We start from the raw sequence: 17,422 nt of genomic DNA, 5'->3' as shown, positions 1-17,422 counted from the left end.
TATATTTTTCCTTTTTTTTTTCTTTTTTCTTCTACATCGTACCTACTAAATTTTAGTTTCATTTTTATATGGAATATTCAAATTTATGGTATTATACGTATACACATCTATATACACTTTTACAAGCAACAATAAAAAGAAAAAAAAACAAATGAATAAATATTTTAATCTACATAACTATATTATTACGTAATTAAAGATATATGGAGACATTTGCTACTTATATATTTGTCAAATGTATCGCACGCTCGCGCGTGTGTGCGTTTGGAAAGGTTTTTTCGCGGGACGGGCGCAAAAGGCATTTTGGGACACGCAGTGTCTGGTTATTGTTGATACGGTGTGCGTTGGGTGTTACTACATGTACCAACGACCACGGTGGGTGATAGATTAGTGTATGTACAGTTGTTCCGTGAACTTTAAACGATTTTTCTCGCCATTTTACCTGTCAATTCGCCTTCGCCTTGGCGGCCCGCGGCGATACGTTTCCAAAGCCGGTTATATTAAAAAAACTATTGCAGTTCTTTGAAACATTGTAGAAACATACGTTCTTGCCTTTGCGCATAGGCTGCAAAAATGCAATAATAATATATTGTGATGCTCACAAAAGCACATAACATAATTTACCAAAATTATAATGTTTAAAATATTTCTTGTGATTTTGGAAACTGTTATATTTTTTATTTTCCTGCCAATTGTTTAATTTGTAATGTTGTTCTTTGTTCTTTTTTCAATAAAGTAAGCAAACAGACAAGATGGAGTTTTTCATTCCCTCGTTCCGCCAATTTCTGATTCTCACATTAATTCTATTACGAATCATCTCGGAATTGTACGGCCGATACAGGTGCAGGTACCAGATACAGGCGCTGACACAGGTATAAGAACGGGTAAGAGAAACAGATGGTAGGTATGGAAAAGAAACATATTTGTTGATCCTTTGAACAAGCAATGTGCCTGTATTTCATAAATAATGCTTTAATAAATATCATTTTCTTTATTTTGCTTGTTTTATTCTATATGAGATCAATCGGAGTCGTCCGAGTCACGATGGTATTGTTGCTTGGACAGTTCCTCGTGTAACTCCAGAACATGTTCAATCGGCTTTGGTTTTCCATCTTCTCCGATCCGACATGGTGCCACTAATCCTTCCCTGAAACAATGATGTTACGATAGAATAATCTCGAATCACAATATCACCACAGATGCCAATTATCTGTCTATACTGACCTCGTTAATTTATCTACCAAACCTACAAGTTGCATCGCTTCGTATTCCTTTTGCTCCTCCGACATCCCTTCCAAAGGATTTGGTTTTGGAAGTTCAAAGCAACCGGTCACTGGGTTAATCCTTGGATGACAGTGGAATATTAAAAAGGGAACCTTTTCAAATTACCTGGAATATCTAAATTGTATATTTTTTCCTTAATGTTCATACTCACTGCTCTCTGTGCTTCAAATACTCTTCGGTTTCGCTGTCTTCCGATTCCGAAGAATAATCTGCCTGTACCTTTTTTGAGAATAATAATCCCTTATTTGCGAACATCCCGGCAGCGTTTCCATATCCTGTGTACTTTACCATGCGACTAACTGCAAGTGCCATACTATATAATTTTCATCTACTTTTCCACTATTCCATATTACATACACAAACACACGCGTACCATTCTCTTTGCAGAGTACGAACAGAAACTCGGCGACTAGATCTCGTAGCTCTGTCAAAGGAGAAGTTAACAATTTACACAGCTTTGCCCTTAGAGTCGTCCCCTCTTCAGGACGATGCATTACATCTTTCAATGGAGGTAAGATCTGAAACAGACAAAAGACCATGGTTAGAAATAAAAAATGGAGAGAGAAAAAGAAAACAACGGAAACGAAGAAATTTCTTCTACCTGTAATCTAGTATACTTCCTTATTAATCTTTCGGTTTTAGCCATCCTAATCAATGCTGTAATGATCGGACTGAGATTTCCTATTAAATCGCCCTTACTCTCCAACCTTTGGTCTAGAAATTTCAATAGAACAGACACGGCTGACATGTTCACACCTTGAAACACGTGCTTCCCTTTTTCTTTTGTCGGAGGTATGAACGTTGAGTAACAGTTGTATGGTACCACTGTCAGTAAATTTGCTATGTTACTGTGACAAAAGTTACCACGGAGTAAGAAGTACAGTAATATTAAGCCACAGTGACGGTAGCGTGCAGAGTCTACCTTCGAAGATCATCTTCCTTTCTGCATTCCAACAACAGCAACTTGTAAAGAGTTGAAATTAAATATTTATCCTTTTCTTCGTCTTCCTTTTCTTGATCGCCTATCAAGTCATCGGTATGCATGTACAAATTGAACAGTGCTTTCAATACTTCACATAGCAGCATCGTGGACTCGAACTACAAATAAAATTTCAAGAGAGTTTTTTCTGGACTCGAATGTAATTACAACTATTGTATGAAACGACTACCTCGATAATACCATTCTTCTCTTCTTCGCATTGAGTTTTTATTCTTTCCAACATTTTAACAACATACGTGTCTCCTCTCAGATTTGTCTTAACTATTTGTCTCGTGGAACTGTTTGTTGCAGTGATTAAAAATAGGATTCTTGTATCGAACAGCATAACATTGTAGGAAGTGTTGCTATCATACTGTCCCATGCGTTCAATAAGACAAGGTAGACAAGATATTGTAGGTGACGCTTGTTGTACAATTGTACTATTAAATATGAGATTGCATAGTAATTTTAAAGCTTCAATGGTAACTGTAAAACAAGGAAGAAAGAATTGGAAGGAAAGAAAGATTGCGTATATACTATACTATTGCAAAGACAAATAGCTTACCATCGGTGAAAATAGTCTGCTCCTCTATGCTAGTATCTTTCAAAGCTGCCTTTCCTAATATTAGATTCAATCTGTCATCCGTAACTAACTCGTTCAAATTTGTTTTATCACGGCTATATTAACAAGGAAAAATAGTAGAGTTACTGTAAAGTATCTAATGAAACAAACAATACCAGTAATTTTGCAAAATATAACAATTTGTTGGAAAAAAAATAATTATTCAATATGAAAGGATAGAGTGAATACGATAATAACCGCAATTATACTTTTTTTGATAATAATCGTAGTGGACATGTGTTGCACAATGGTGCACCAAATACCTGAGAATTCGTAATGCGGATAAGCAGTGTTGATGAATGGAAGATTGCGAATTGTCGGACAAATAATTGAATAGAGTCTCCCATAGCTTTTCCCGTAATTGATCTTGGTTTAATTCGTCGAATGTGGTCTTGGTTCCGTACTATAAAAACATAAAAATATAAAACATGGAAGTGCCAATGAATAATTAGTTTGAAATGCTCCTGTGGGAAAATTGAAATTCGAGTACTGACGTCTTCCTGGAAAGTAACAATGTCCTTGGAAAACTCCTCGTTCGCATCTGAGATTAATTTCTGTGCCAACGCGTTCATGTCGATTCAAGTATGTCAGGATTCTGGAAAAATTGTAAAGAAGCACGATCGCGTAGCCCCGTGGCTCGCAGGAGGTTGACAGCTGCAGTTCTATAATCGAACGTTTGCAGCAGTTTTTCGTTTTCAGAACGTTTCACGTTGCGATCGCCGATACATCTAGGTTCATTGACACTAGTGTTCATACTTTTCCCGCCAGATGACTGTAATGTTCGAAATATCGACTGAAATGCACACAGCACAGTACAGTACATGCACATAGTACAGCACAGCGTAATACTGTTCACCGTACACGGTGTACGTACATGTAATTATGAACACTATCTACATTTTACACTTGCTTTACACTATCCAATATCAATTACTATACCGTGCTATAGGCTACATCCTGTGACGGCATGTGACTATCAAGTTGCATCACAGATTCGAATACTACGAGAGGTTCGATCAGGATTCGAGAGTCTTTTTGAATCTCGTTTTGCTCGGAAGTAAATGTATTTGATTGGAAGAACCGGACCCTGTCTTTCGTATGTTTATATTCAGAAAAAGGAATAGGAAGCTATTAAATGCGTATTAAAGAAAGATATACCGAAAGGTATAAAATAACTTTTGTAAGGGAAATCGTTTCTTATAAATATATTCTCACATTACACACCATTTACACCATTCGCATGTGTGATTTCTTCGGTTCAGATGAAGAAGAACCAGAACGTTTTCTTGTAGCTAAATTCGATATGGCCTCGTGAAAACGTTTTATCGTGGATCATGATCGATAATGTAACGCACGTGGGACCCAATAAGACGTAAAACTTCCCCAAGAAACGAGAAAGGGCGTGGAACTAGCAGTCGACATGAAACAGGTTTTCCTATATTCGCGGGGCCCCTACTAATTCTTGAGATAACTATTTAATCGATCTCTCAACGTTTTTCCTAACCTACAATTTATTCGAAGCCATTCTACAATCTACAGAATCTTGAAATCAATAAGAATTCTATTTTTTTCAGGACGAAATAAATATATTTTTAGTCAAATGCAAGTTTTCATTCAATATAATACTTGTTAGTACATTTACTGAAAATCTTGTCGATACGTATATTGTATATACATATATGTAAAACAGAGTTTTACAGTACTGTACACAACTCTTTTTATAGATATACACTTTTAATGAGAAATTTTTTGAATAATCAAATGGTTTTTTTGCCAATCGTATTATGTATATACGTATACATAAACATATGCATGTACATAAGTAGTATGTACATATGTAGCTAGCAAATCTCGACTCTTGGTCAACGGTCCACCGATAATCTGGTTCAACGACTTTCTTCCAGGCATTTCTTCAACTTTCCAGCGCGGATTACATCACATCCCTGTAATCGTTCTGGCTCCGGTCGGGTTTTTTCGTTTCTTTTTTTCGCCCGGAGGAGAAATGACGATACTCGGAGTCGGAAAAAATGCCGGAGAAACGGCGTTCGAGGAGACCGCGCAGCGGCGTAGAACTTGTTTCAAGTCAATTATTTTGCTATTCGACAGGAAATGAGAAGTATCAAGACGCATTGTTGTTTCCCCGGAGGTTCTGCGCGCTACAGCAGAACCTGTATATTGTATAAGGGATTGATTTTCCATTCGCGTACAATTTCCTCATCGATTCCTCTGTGCCCTATTATTTTCTCCATCGAAAACTCTACGAAGCGATCGCAATCGGAAAGAACTTGTTTCTATGTGCATATGCATAAAGGTTGAAACTGTTTTACAAATAATCACAAGTTCATACCGTTCTGTAACAGTATCGTAAGTTCATTTCAGAGCTCAGCTGGATAGTGATTTGCTATGTCATGTTGCAGGAAGTAGTTCATAGGCGTAGCACGGCGAATTGCGATATCTGTCGAAGAAATTCCGAATCTTTGTTATGGAATTGCACAACATTGAATACGGAGGAGACCCCGGAACAGTTAAGCTCAAAGTTCAATGTTTGAACAAAGGAGACGCTTGCTTTCGAACCGTATGTACTATTCTTGTCGTCTGCATTCGCACGAATCGCACGCTACAAAGGCTTTCTCTCCCTCTCTTTCTCTCTCTTTTTTTTCTTCTCCCTCCACCGGGCTATTTTTATCCGCTTGCCGGTGGGGGCGGCGACGGAACGGGGAAAGGGGAAAAATTCTTCGTCTCGTCGATTACGTGGTTGCGTTGGATGTGCATTAGGCGTGGCTAGGAAAAGAGCAACGATACAACAGGTGCCTCACAGGAAACACGCAGCCATTGTCAGGTTCCAAGGACACATTGCGTATAAAAAAAGTCCTACCATCTCGTTTTAGGTAGGCATAAAAAGGACGGGCGGCAGTGAATAGAAAGAAGAGGGGTGACCTTGGTGGGTAGGGTTGTCCAAGCGCCGCATGCTGACGGGAACGTCGCTCACAGATCCGTAAATTATGTGGCACTTTCTAGCTCGGCCTGGCGTTGAAATCGCCATGCTTGCTCCTACGCCGTTGGAAAGTAACCAAAAGGATATGTTGGCAGTCGGTTTGTTGCGCATATAATTTTCATTGACGCCACCCTTCCGCTCTGTCGTTTTGCCGTTTTTTTGTTTTCTTCGCGGTTGGATACAACATTGTATACATCGTGGATTGTAGGTTGTACAATACATATGTTACCAGAAGTTTAAATAATTTGCGGAAAAATGTATCGCGCGTCGCATAGGACACCGGGATACACGGGATCGTGAGCGACGGTCGCAAAAAAAGCAAGTTCTGGATATTATTTCAGTTGGTGAAACTTGCCAACTCGAAGCTTCGAAGTCATAGTTTTTCTCAAAATCGTACGAACGGCGGCGAGGGAGGGGGACAGTGCACGAGTGTGCGTTCATACGTGTCTCGTGCACGCTTAGCAGGCCTGCTAGATGCATTTTTAGGAAATGATGCATATATGTGGCAACATCGCACTGCAGGCTAGCATTCCACGTGATCGGGACCGGTTTGCGGGTGTCGACCCACTGACACTCGCTTACCACGGATAAACCTATGGGCCAGCTATAAGGGTCTGCACGCTGTGACAAGGCCCCATGCCCTATGTCTATCCGATACACCTTACTAGTTTCTTTTCTTTGATTGCGAAGGATCCTTGCAGTCAAAGGATTGCAAAGGATTTATATCACATTACAATCCTCATAGCATCTAAATGTACGAATACTTTGAAAATTGATAGAGGTACGAAATAGAGAACTCTTTTACGCAATTTTAATAAGCTCGGAAGAATAAAATATTGCTCTTGTCGTGAAAAAGAGAGAGAGAGAGGGTAGTCCGATTTTTATTAACACCTTGTAGGTAGGTCGCGTCCCATGAAAGGGATCGTCGGTTGATGGTGCTATTGCAAGGCCATTGACCGAGGGGACTCCGATCGATGATCAGCTACCTGCTCCTACTGATACATTGTTCGCCATACAATGGCGAAAGTATTTCTGGTCTGGTGGGAACCCTCGTGCGTCAAGTGTAATTATTCTCTGTAACCGAAAGCATTTGGTTCTCCTGTTTAAGATCAACCTCCGCCAGGAGCCGGCTTTACCGTGCACCGTGACATGCCGAACTGCCGGAGAGATTCGGACACTGGTTACATCGAAGTGTCGGGTGCAATGCCCCATTCACCTGCGCCGCATCGCCACGACGCGTATCAATACCCCCCTCCCGCCCCCCACACCCTCTCAATAGTCTAAATCGAATGATTACGCGAGCGAACACAGCAAACAAGCAGAAGAACATAGAGAAAAGTAAACAGAAAAGTGAAACAGTTATCGAAACGGACATTTTCCGTTAGCGAACAACGATGTATCGAGACTCGCGATAATTTTGACCATCCTGAATCCAAGGCTTAGTTAGTCCAATTTGTTACTCGAACCTGTTGACTGACCTGAGTCATCGTCGCGTACTTTGCCTTGCGGTATTCCTCGACAGCCAATCGAATTACACTGTAATTGAATCGCATTCGAGATATCTATTAAAATCTTGCAATAATACGTAATGCATGACGCGCAATCGAATTATTTTATAATTTTACATAGCTGCTGCACGTTAATGTGAATTTCGGAATCCGAGCTTTTCGTGCAGGATAAAAATTGTAGGACGGATTTTGAATGTTGTAGGACCGAATACGAAATAGTGAACTGCGAGAATAACGCGCGACAACGAGGAGGGCGAACCTGTGCGAGCGAAGGGAAAACAGGTTCTCGCCAAGGGATTGAAAAAGTGCTTAGGTCCACCTTTTCAGCTGAAACTAGGCCCCGGCATCCATGTAAAAGTTTCCCCCCTAAAGGACTCTATTCCCACACCCACATCCACATATCCACATCGTCGCACACACGCGCAGTATGCGACAGCGCATGCAGTATGCAGTGTACGCAGGTGTAGGCGGTGCGTATAACGGTATATCAATTGTTTTTCTTCGTCCACGGCCTATACCTGTACAATATATTTTCGTCAGTTTCTATACAATGAATTTTTCTTATCGTTCTAGCAAGCCTCGGGAGGAGCAAAGATTTCGACGAAAATACGCGAGAATACGGAATCGAGACTACACCATGCTATCTGTAGACCCGATAAGCAAACAGTTGGTATCCCTCTATCATCGCTTTGCTCATAGATAATGTACAGCGCCGTATGTATCTATCTATCACTAATAAGTATATCCCCGATATGCGTTGCGGTTTCCGAGAATTTATTTTTCCCCGTTTTCACGGCGATGTTTCCCTCTATTTCGCTGCTATTTCGTATTTCCGTTTCCCCTGTCACCCTTCCATTTCGTGTCTACGTTCCAGGGTCCTTGGACACCTTTCGCTGGTCCTGGCTTCGCCTTTTTCACGAAAATCCGGTTGCCTTAAGACAAGAGGGTGGCCGCAGCCTGCTGCTAAATCTGGAACACCGACACGCTGCATAGGACCCGCATAGTATAGACGCGCGCATCTTAAAACACAACGATTCCTGGAGACTCCGCGTGTATGCACGCCTAACAAACATGCTGTTTCGTCCGCACTGTGTGTTTCTTCTATTCGATTGCTAACGAACTACCAAGCAACAATCTACGACCAACTATCGAAAAGTAAATCTTAGTAGTTCATGTTATCTTAAAGTAAGTAGTGTCGAATAAAGAATCTGAAAATTTTTCGGAACAGCAGCGAGCACGATGGCAATCGAAATGTAATTTCAGGTTCCAATGATAAACCAGCCGAAGAAGTAATAGCAAAGCATCGACCGATTGCTGCCTGCCGGGTGATGGGTCAAGTATCGTACACGTTTTTATAGCTTGGCCTGACCAGTTGTAGCTGTACAATGCAGTGTGCAGTGTTTAGTATGCCACTGTGCCGTAAGGACCAATAAAACTGTGCAACTTGGTCTAACTAGCATACGCTTGTCTACGCGTTGTCTGGTTCGACGATCGCGAAGAGCGAATAAAGCGGACGCATAGAAAGGGAACAAACGCAGACAATATTCTTTTCGTCCGTAACACGTAACACGTTATCGTTCCTGTTTATCGTGTCCTCTTCTTTCGTCGCACCAACTCGTCGAGATAATGCGAACAGAGAAATCCGAAACGTGTACGTTCGGTATTCTCGTATCACTTTGCGAGGCCGTGGCAGACAACAAAATGGCAATTATCAACGTTAATCGTACCCTGATTTGTTAATATTGTTATTGTTAATATTGTTATACCTTAATTGTTAATATTGTTTACAATGCTGCGAGCCATTGCTTGACGTTATTATTATTTTTATTATCATTATTAATATTATTCCTTTTATTATTGCTATTACTATTACTATTATTATAATATACGATCGTATGGTTCTTTCTACGATTTTAGGCGTCCCGGGTTCTAGGTAGCGAAGAATCGAGACACCACCATAAGTCACATATTTGATTTGCGTAGCTGCGGAGGGTTCCAGAAGCCTGGGAAAAGTCGTAGGATTTTATAAGGAGACGCAGGCGCAATCAGCGGTCACATCGCAGGACTGGGCGTGGTGGCAATTTTTGGGGACGCTTACGAACACGCGGGTTTTTCGCCCTCGATGCCTCAACGACCAAACGACGCACGGCGAGTGCATTAGCGATGGCTTCGAGCCGCTTCCAACTAATTTTAAAATAATCGAGAACGATTGATGCGAATTAGTCTACGTTTTCATAAATGAAACGACATCGTAAAATACGCGACTCGTTCGAAAATCTAGTATACCAATATCGTTTTACGATCGTGCAGTTAACTAGCTCTGCGATTAACAGCCAGTCTATCAAATCTTGTCGACGACTGACTCGATAAATCGTTAATTAACGATTCGTTTTTCCGAAAATAATTGAAAGACTGCGCGCGAGGATCGAATCGGCGGTCGAGGCTCCGACGATTGCAGCACGTTAGCGTTAAGTTGATTTTGTAACAGCATTTGTCGGTCGGAGCTAGTATCTTTTTATTAATATCGTATTGCGTTTCTTTCTCAGCGACGAAGAAGTTAAAAGATTACTGAGGGACGAACGAGATTAACGTCAGCAGGAGAAATTCGGAAATTCTCACGACTTTTTGTCGATGAAGGAAGGACAGTTGTTCGGAAGCTTGCGAGTTTGAAAAACTAGGAGTCATCGCTTTTAGCCGGTGATATCCGGGTAAAAGACGTGGGTGTACGCAGTTACAAACACGTCGACGCAACGGTGCTACGCACGCCGCAGCCGCACGCATACAACGGCACGTATGCACTGGTTGCACGTGTATGCGTCGTATCCCGCAGGATATTGGCCTAGGCGCTGTGTGATTGGCCGATCGTGCAACCAGGGTCGACGATGCCTGTGCAAGTCTTTCCTCGTGTGTGCTATTCAGTGGCGTAACGCTGTGGCTTCGCATTTTTTAGGTTTTTTTAGCTTCACCATCGGAAAATCGAATCAGCCGACGTATCTTTACAGAAAGACTTTTATTAATCTATGGTAACGCCACTCGGTAATGCAAGAGGAATCCTTGGTACATAAAGTTGAGATCGCGTAATGTCACGAATACTTTCTTGCAACAGCAATTATTAATATATTAACTAGCAGATTGCAGATTGTTTCCTTAAATTTTTATTTTTCTAGTGTGCTGCGAAAGTCGGAGTTAGGTTCATCGTTATATTCACCACAAACTCAAACATAACCACATAAGTAAACATTATCTCGCAAGAAATGATGAAAATCTTTTACGAACGAAAATATCATGAATGCAAAAGTTGAGAGCTAGAGAGAGAGAGGGGGGGGTGGGGTGAGAGAGAGAAGAGAGAAATTTGCGAATCTATTGCATTTTAAGGTAAGTCAATAGACTGTCAAAGATTGTTCTAATAGCGATGCATGCACAACAGAAATGACCCGTATTCCTTATCGACAGCGTGTACTTGACTCGAGGATCAGTTGCGCAGGTCTCCTAGAAATATTTCGCATTAGAAGCGCGTCGGTTACGCCACTGCGATGCTACTCGTGCTCTCCTCGCACATACATAGAGACAGAGGCAGAGCCAAGAGGTACACGGACAGGGAGAAAACAGACAGCCAGCCGTCGCGCGGATAGAGGATAGAGAGATGGCTAAGAGGAGAGAGAGAGAGGGAGAGAGAGTCCGAGAGATAGAGCAACGCACCAACACATGCCGGCACGGCCACCCCTATGCGAGTCGGGCCATGACCAGCTCTTGGCTGAGTACGTCTTCTAAACGCACGGTTCGTCAGTGGTCGCCGAGTAGGTCGTAGGAGAGGGTTTCTGTTCGCGCGTCTACTTCGTCCTGACTGCGGGTGTGCACTCGTATCACAACGACAGATGAGTTGACGAAAATCGTGTTGCTCGATGTACAAAAAAATAGAGGAAAATCAAGAAAAGTTGAAGGAGCTTGAAGAAAATTGATAGAAAATTTGCAAAGCTCTTCTGTCTACAAACTTGGAAAGGAAGCAAAAAACGCGCGCGCGCGCGCCCACGGACACGGAGCGAAGGCAAATAAAAAGAATCCTGCGATGAACGTAAGAGATCTATCTCGTGACTATTCCTGAGAGCAGACAGAAATTGCAAGGGAAGAAAAACGCGGACTGAGCTACGAAGATAGAGAGAAGGAGAGACCGCGCACGAGAAGAGAGAGAGAGAGAGCGAAAGAGATAGAAAGAGTGGAAAATTGTATTTTTCTCTATATTTTATTTATTCTATTTCCTCCATGGTCTCGTGCGAGCGCGCGCGCGCGCAACAGTGTGTCCGAGCACTCGTGCCTCACTTTTACGCCACTCTGTGTCCATGCACAGATCACACAGTCGAATGAGAATGAAGTTGCGAGGTTTGTTTTGATCGGTCCGTTCGCAACAAGTCGAATCGAGTTTTGCGCGCCGCACGCGCACGCGTCTTCGGTCATCATGCTAAATAACTGAAGGGTGCAAGTGGATCAGTCAGTCAGTTGGTCAACAAAACTTTGCAGCTGACCGGTGGAAACTCTGAGCGCGGATCGAGCCGCGGATGCGAGTGCACACGCCCGCAGGTTTGTGGGTCTAGTAGCGTATACACCTCGGCGGCCATTTGAACGTTCGCGGCGCCATTGCCATCGTCGTTGCCGTCGTCATTGCCATTGCCATCGCCATCAACGTCGCTAACCAGGCAAAGGGGCACCATCTCTCGCAGAGTATGTGACAGTTGCAACCATTCGTTCATGATTGTTGGTTTGTAGAGGGGTAGCAACTGTTGCCGCGGTTTCAATTTATATACGGCATGGTTAAACTAGCAGTTATTATTTGAATCGCGTGTTCGAACCTTCTCGCGGAGGGAGAATCGATTTTATCGGGGTTTGCAATCGCACAACTTCCGCGTAGTTTGTACATAGTAGTTTGCCACACGCACGCTCGTTCAGCGCACGCGCGTTGCTTTCGCCGGCTGTTTTACGCATTTTCTCGTGCACGTATTAGGCAGGGGATATAGATCAGGAGGGGGATAATTCCATGGGAGTGAGTCACGGCGGAGGTAATTACCGAATTTCGTTAACGACTTTTCACTCTCCACCGCGTTCGCAACTCTACTCCCCTTGAATTATACTCGTATCTCGCGCTCGGCTTCGAGAGTTATCTATACATGGATTGAGAAATTGCTCGATCGGTTGAGTTTTCGTCTAGCGGATCTCGACGAAGGTAGAGCCGGAATTTGGTAAAATTTCGAGCAAGGTCTACGATAGAGGTCTAGGCTAGAATATTTTCGTTGGAATATTTTAGTCGGGTAGGGCACCGGAAATCTTGGGAGAGAACCCGGATATCTCTCCGTTTCACCACCACTGATCTTCGCGTCTTTTTCCAGGATCCGCCACGGCGATAAGATCGTTCCCACGATGGCGAGCACGTCGCAGCAGTATTGTCTGCGCTGGAACAACCACCGTTCGAACCTGCTGACAGTATTCGACGAGCTGCTGCAAAACGAAGCGTTCACCGACGTAACGTTGGCGGTGGACGGCGGTGCCTCGGTCAAGTGTCACAAAATGGTGTTGGCCGCCTGTTCCTCCTACTTTCAAACGTTGTTCATCGACCTGCCGTGCAAACATCCGATCGTTGTTCTGAAAGACGTCAAGTACTCGGAGATCAAGGCGATCCTCGAGTACATGTACCGCGGCGAGGTGAACGTGGCGCAGGAGCAGTTGGCCGGCCTGCTGAAAGTCGCCGAGGTGTTGAAGGTGAAGGGCCTGGTGGAGGAGAACGGTTCCGGTTCGTCCTCGCAAGGTCGCCGGGCCGGTGTCGAGGAGGCGGAGACCTCGATGTCGCCTCCGCCGGCAATCAGCACGAGCACGACGAGCAGCGCGGCTCAGAGCAGCGGCCACGCGTCGCCCCCGCACTCGACGGGCGCCTCGTACAGCGTCTACGGGAAGTCGTCGGACAGGGGCGCGAACCGGCTGCCGTTGCACATGTGGCAACTCTCGGGGCTGCCCATCCCACACGCGGGCTCGAACCATCAGGCGGCGCCGTCGCATCATTCGCAGCACTCGCAGCATACACAACATTCCCAGCACTCGATTCTGTCCGGCTCCTACGACAACGGGTACGAAACGTCGCCGCTGAAACGAAAGAAGCTCTCGAACATGTTGATGAACCGGGACACGCCAATCCTCAGGACGGTCCTCGGCCAGGGACACGCGGACAGCTCGCAAGGCATCCCCCTGTTGCATCCGGACAGTCACGAGAACAATCACTTCAGGAACAGCAGCAGCAACGGCTCGTCCCACGAACACGACAGACGAAACAGCGAGGATATCTCGATTCAACAAGGGGTGCCCGCTCACAGCCCCTACACGGACGTATCCATGATGGACGAGGACGATAAGCAACCTTCGCCGCAATCATACCCCGGGGACGTCAAGTCAGGTAAGGGAAATTTCGGATACCGTTGTGCATTTAGTTAGATATCGTCGCATGCTTAGGCGTACGATTGCACAAGGTATAAAGTAGGAGGTGGTAGGTACAAGGTGAGCAAACCTTGGGTTAGGAACAAACGTTCCAGAGACAAAAATTGAAACACGCTCTTTGATTTTATTCCGGCAGAAATCGCGAATTACGTGCCAACGCAGAAGCCGGAATGGAAACGATACAAGCAGTACACGCGAAACGACATCATGTCCGCGATCGAGGCGGTACGTTCGGGAATGAGCGCGTTACAGGCGGCACGTAAGTATGGAGTACCATCGCGAACCCTTTACGACAAAGTGAAGAAGCTCGGAATCACGACGTCGCGGCCTTTCAAACGCGGCTCGAACGGCAGCGGCGCTTGTTTCCCGTACGGGATCGGCGGTAACGTTAACGGGAGCATATACGGCGGCGGCCTCTCCGAGAACGAGAACGAGAACAGCAACGCGGTGATCGAGAGTCCTGCCTCGATCCTAGACACGTACAAGGCCAGGGAGGCTTCCGTCGACCGCGAGATGTTGGACATCACCCGATGCAGTCCCAGCCCTCTTCTACACTCTGCGAAACAGCAGCAGGGCAACGAGGACCAGGTGGAGGATCTCTCTGTCGGTCGGAAGTCGGACGTCCGTGTAATCGTACCACCTACGTTGACCGTTAAAGAGGAGGAGGACGTTGGTTCCGATTCCTGCAATCGTAACTGAAAGCGGCGCGAGATCTCTTTACCCCGAATCGGGCTGGAACGAAGAATGAGAGACGAGTAGTCGGGGTGGGAATCGGGGAATGGGAAAACGATAAAACGAAAACGAGAAACGAAGGGAAAAATGATCGAAGGCCAATCGACTCGGTAAAGCTCGATAAAGCTCAGGGATAGGCAGCGCGTTACCCTCCTACCGCTAAGCCGCAGACGGACTAGCATGGAGTAGAGTAAAATAGAACAGAGTAGAATAGAATAGAATAGGATAGACTAGGATAGAATAGAATGGAATAGAACAGAATAGAATAGAACGTCGAGAACGATACAATGAATTACCATGAACCGGTAGAAACATTGAGACACGGGTGGGGGGGAGGGGGTTAATGTATATTATCCTCTTGGATTATTTTACGGAAGACTGATTAGCGCATCGTAGACTCGAGAGACTGAAGCACGGGTTATAATCGCAGTTTGCGCTCCAAAGTTGTTAAAGCCTAATGCTAATTTACCGAGAAAAAGTGTGCCTTGCTCCAGCGATATCGCGAAATCGCGGGAAACAAAAAAAAGAAATCGAAATTGGCGAGATTGAAATTGTACCATATTGTCGTTGATTTTATCGCGTTTAAAATTAACGCGAACGTATTCGTACTCGCTCGCCTTACACGCGAGAACATATTTTTATTATTCGAATCGCATTGAGCTTTAAACAATTTCGGTGGACCAGTGAATACACAGACGTAAAACTTTTATTATTTTTATTATTTGTGATTCGATATATTTTGATTCGTTTTTTTTTTTCTGCAATCAACGTGGGCGGTACTATTGGAGTCTTATCGTAATTTCGATTTGCTCGTATATTATTTTAGCGATATTGTTTTATTTTTCTTCGAAGAGAAATATTCCTATCATTAAGCATTAAATGCTGTTCCGTACAATAGGATTGTATACGAGTTATATACGCGTAGCCCTGTGGGAGACTCGAAACGTGGAAAGAAATTGATAGATTCGAATTTGATTAGTTTCGTTAACGACTGAGATATTGCTGTTAATTTGTTCTAACTGTAAGATATTACATTATCGTTACCGATCTTGGCCCTGGGATACAGCTGCAATATTGCTCAATATTACGCATTATACATACAGTACACATAGAACGAACTACCTCGTATCGTACAATGAACAAGAATTGTTCGCTTATACTTTAAGACTGATGAACCGAACCTGCGTTACCAGCTCGTCGGAACCGAATGGTTTTTCTTAATTTTATTTTGCATATACTGATATATATATATATATATATATATATGTATATATATATATATATATATTTATACAATATGTATATGAATATATATATATATGTACACACGGAGAAGAGAACAGTGTATGTGTACAAATAGATCGATTCTATATACATAATCGATTTATTCATATGCCAGAGAAAGATATATAAATTATGAAAAGTATATTATATATTACAAGATTTATATTTGAATCGCGACTTATCGTTAGTTGTAAACAAAAGAGAGTTGCAGTTCTCACGAGCGCGTATTATATCGCGGCACAACGGTTGAAGGACGTCATTTTACTCGGTGCTGCCTGACAAGTTGCTTCGTGTTCGTAGTTTTGTAGTTGATTTTCTCTCTCTCTCTCTCTTTCTCTTTCTTTCTTTCTTTCTTTCTTTCTATGTCATTCACAACTTTGTCACGCGTTGTCGAACGAGTAACCGACAGATTAAGATCGAAGCTCTCTCTTTATCGCGAGCGCGTGCCCGCGTTAGATCTCAATATTGTACAGAAAAGAAGCAAAGGCTGTCGTCACGACGTATGATTGTCTCGTTACTTATGGATCTCAGATTTTATAGTACAAGTTGCCAGTTTATTGCAATGACGATGTCGACAATGATCGTGTCGGGCTGTTTTGTAACAGCGAATTTATCGTGAAACGATTTCCTAGAAAGACTGCGTTAAATATCCAACTACTCGTTCAACTTCAGTTTCACTGTATAGTTTAGCAACAGGTGCAGAACGCTCGTTGTATACGGATATTTACACACCGATAAGTACAAAACCAAAGCTGCCTTGAAACATTTTCACCTCAGCATTCCATACCCTCGTTCATGTAGCAAAAAAGAAAAAAATAGCGTGAAAGGCGCGGCTCGAATTCTGATCCAACGTTTTGAATTTTGTTCTGAGAAAAATTGGGATTCGAAAATGTTTTCCACGAATGGAAAAGAGGTGTTTGTGATGATCGGCGAATTTTTTGCTCTTTCCAGTTTGTACGGATGCGGGGAAAAAAAAATTTTTCAACAGTTTGAACAGTTTGGAACGGAATTCGAGCCGCATTTTATTAATTAATAAAACACGTGACACAGAGTACCTGGACATTGATCGCGCGATGCGATCGCGAAATAGAATGATATTTATAGAGAAAAATGATTGACTTTAGACGCGACGGTTCGTCTAATTCGCCATATAGCAATATAAGCAAATATTTATAGCCGGACAATGCGCGTAGACTTGCGTGTGTTCACAGATTTTGCGAGAAATATTAAACCGAGATATATGTATACATATAGTTTGTGTTACAAGTGCTTAAACAGGGAAACACTGGTAGTTGCGCCGGAAAGGAGGAGACGATCGTAATATTTAAAGCATATCGAAAAAGTCTGATTGTTATTGTTAAAGAAACTTATATACATGCTTGTTCATCTACCTACAGTGTGATCGCAATTGCGTACGAGCAACTTAATAAAACCGGAGGTATTGAGAAGCAAATGCGAGAAGAAAAAGAAAAAGGGGAAGAAGGAAAAGAGGAAAATCCGCGATCGAAGATGTTCTTTTAAATTATGCAAAATATCTAATCTTA

General features: G+C 43.2%; 2 protein-coding genes across 4 annotated transcripts; one reads left to right on the top strand and one right to left on the bottom strand.

The window, feature by feature from the left end:
• Positions 1 to 915: 915 nt before the first annotated feature.
• On the bottom strand, positions 916 to 3,603 carry Ric8a (ric8 guanine nucleotide exchange factor A). The gene is made up of 10 exons (XM_078185221.1): positions 3,380 to 3,603; positions 3,149 to 3,288; positions 2,829 to 2,941; positions 2,454 to 2,749; positions 2,207 to 2,382; positions 1,886 to 2,132; positions 1,658 to 1,802; positions 1,436 to 1,583; positions 1,225 to 1,344; positions 916 to 1,147 (listed from the first exon to the last, which is right to left on the bottom strand). Exons 1-10 carry the CDS (start codon positions 3,455 to 3,457, stop codon positions 1,021 to 1,023), a joined length of 1,590 nt encoding a protein of 529 aa, XP_078041347.1. The 5' UTR covers positions 3,458 to 3,603; the 3' UTR covers positions 916 to 1,020.
• A 7,427-nt stretch (positions 3,604 to 11,030) lies between these two features.
• Positions 11,031 to 14,594, top strand: LOC144472238 (uncharacterized). 3 transcript variants are annotated; one of them, XM_078185155.1, is made up of 3 exons: positions 11,031 to 11,146; positions 12,767 to 13,821; positions 13,999 to 14,594. In XM_078185155.1, exons 1-3 carry the CDS (start codon positions 11,094 to 11,096, stop codon positions 14,559 to 14,561), a joined length of 1,671 nt encoding a protein of 556 aa, XP_078041281.1. In that variant the 5' UTR covers positions 11,031 to 11,093; the 3' UTR covers positions 14,562 to 14,594. The 3 variants fall into 3 exon arrangements, with proteins under 3 accessions (XP_078041281.1, XP_078041282.1, XP_078041283.1); XM_078185156.1 differs by lacking the exon at positions 11,031 to 11,146 and adding an exon at positions 12,000 to 12,104; XM_078185157.1 differs by lacking the exon at positions 11,031 to 11,146 and adding an exon at positions 12,435 to 12,439.
• The last annotated feature ends 2,828 nt before the right edge of the window (positions 14,595 to 17,422 follow it).

Source organism: Augochlora pura, chromosome 7 (genome assembly GCF_028453695.1).
Source record: "Augochlora pura isolate Apur16 chromosome 7, APUR_v2.2.1, whole genome shotgun sequence".
Lineage (NCBI taxonomy): Eukaryota > Metazoa > Arthropoda > Insecta > Hymenoptera > Halictidae > Augochlora > Augochlora pura.
The sequence above is the reverse complement of the archived record's forward strand: the minus strand, read 5'-3'. Positions and strand labels throughout refer to the sequence as shown.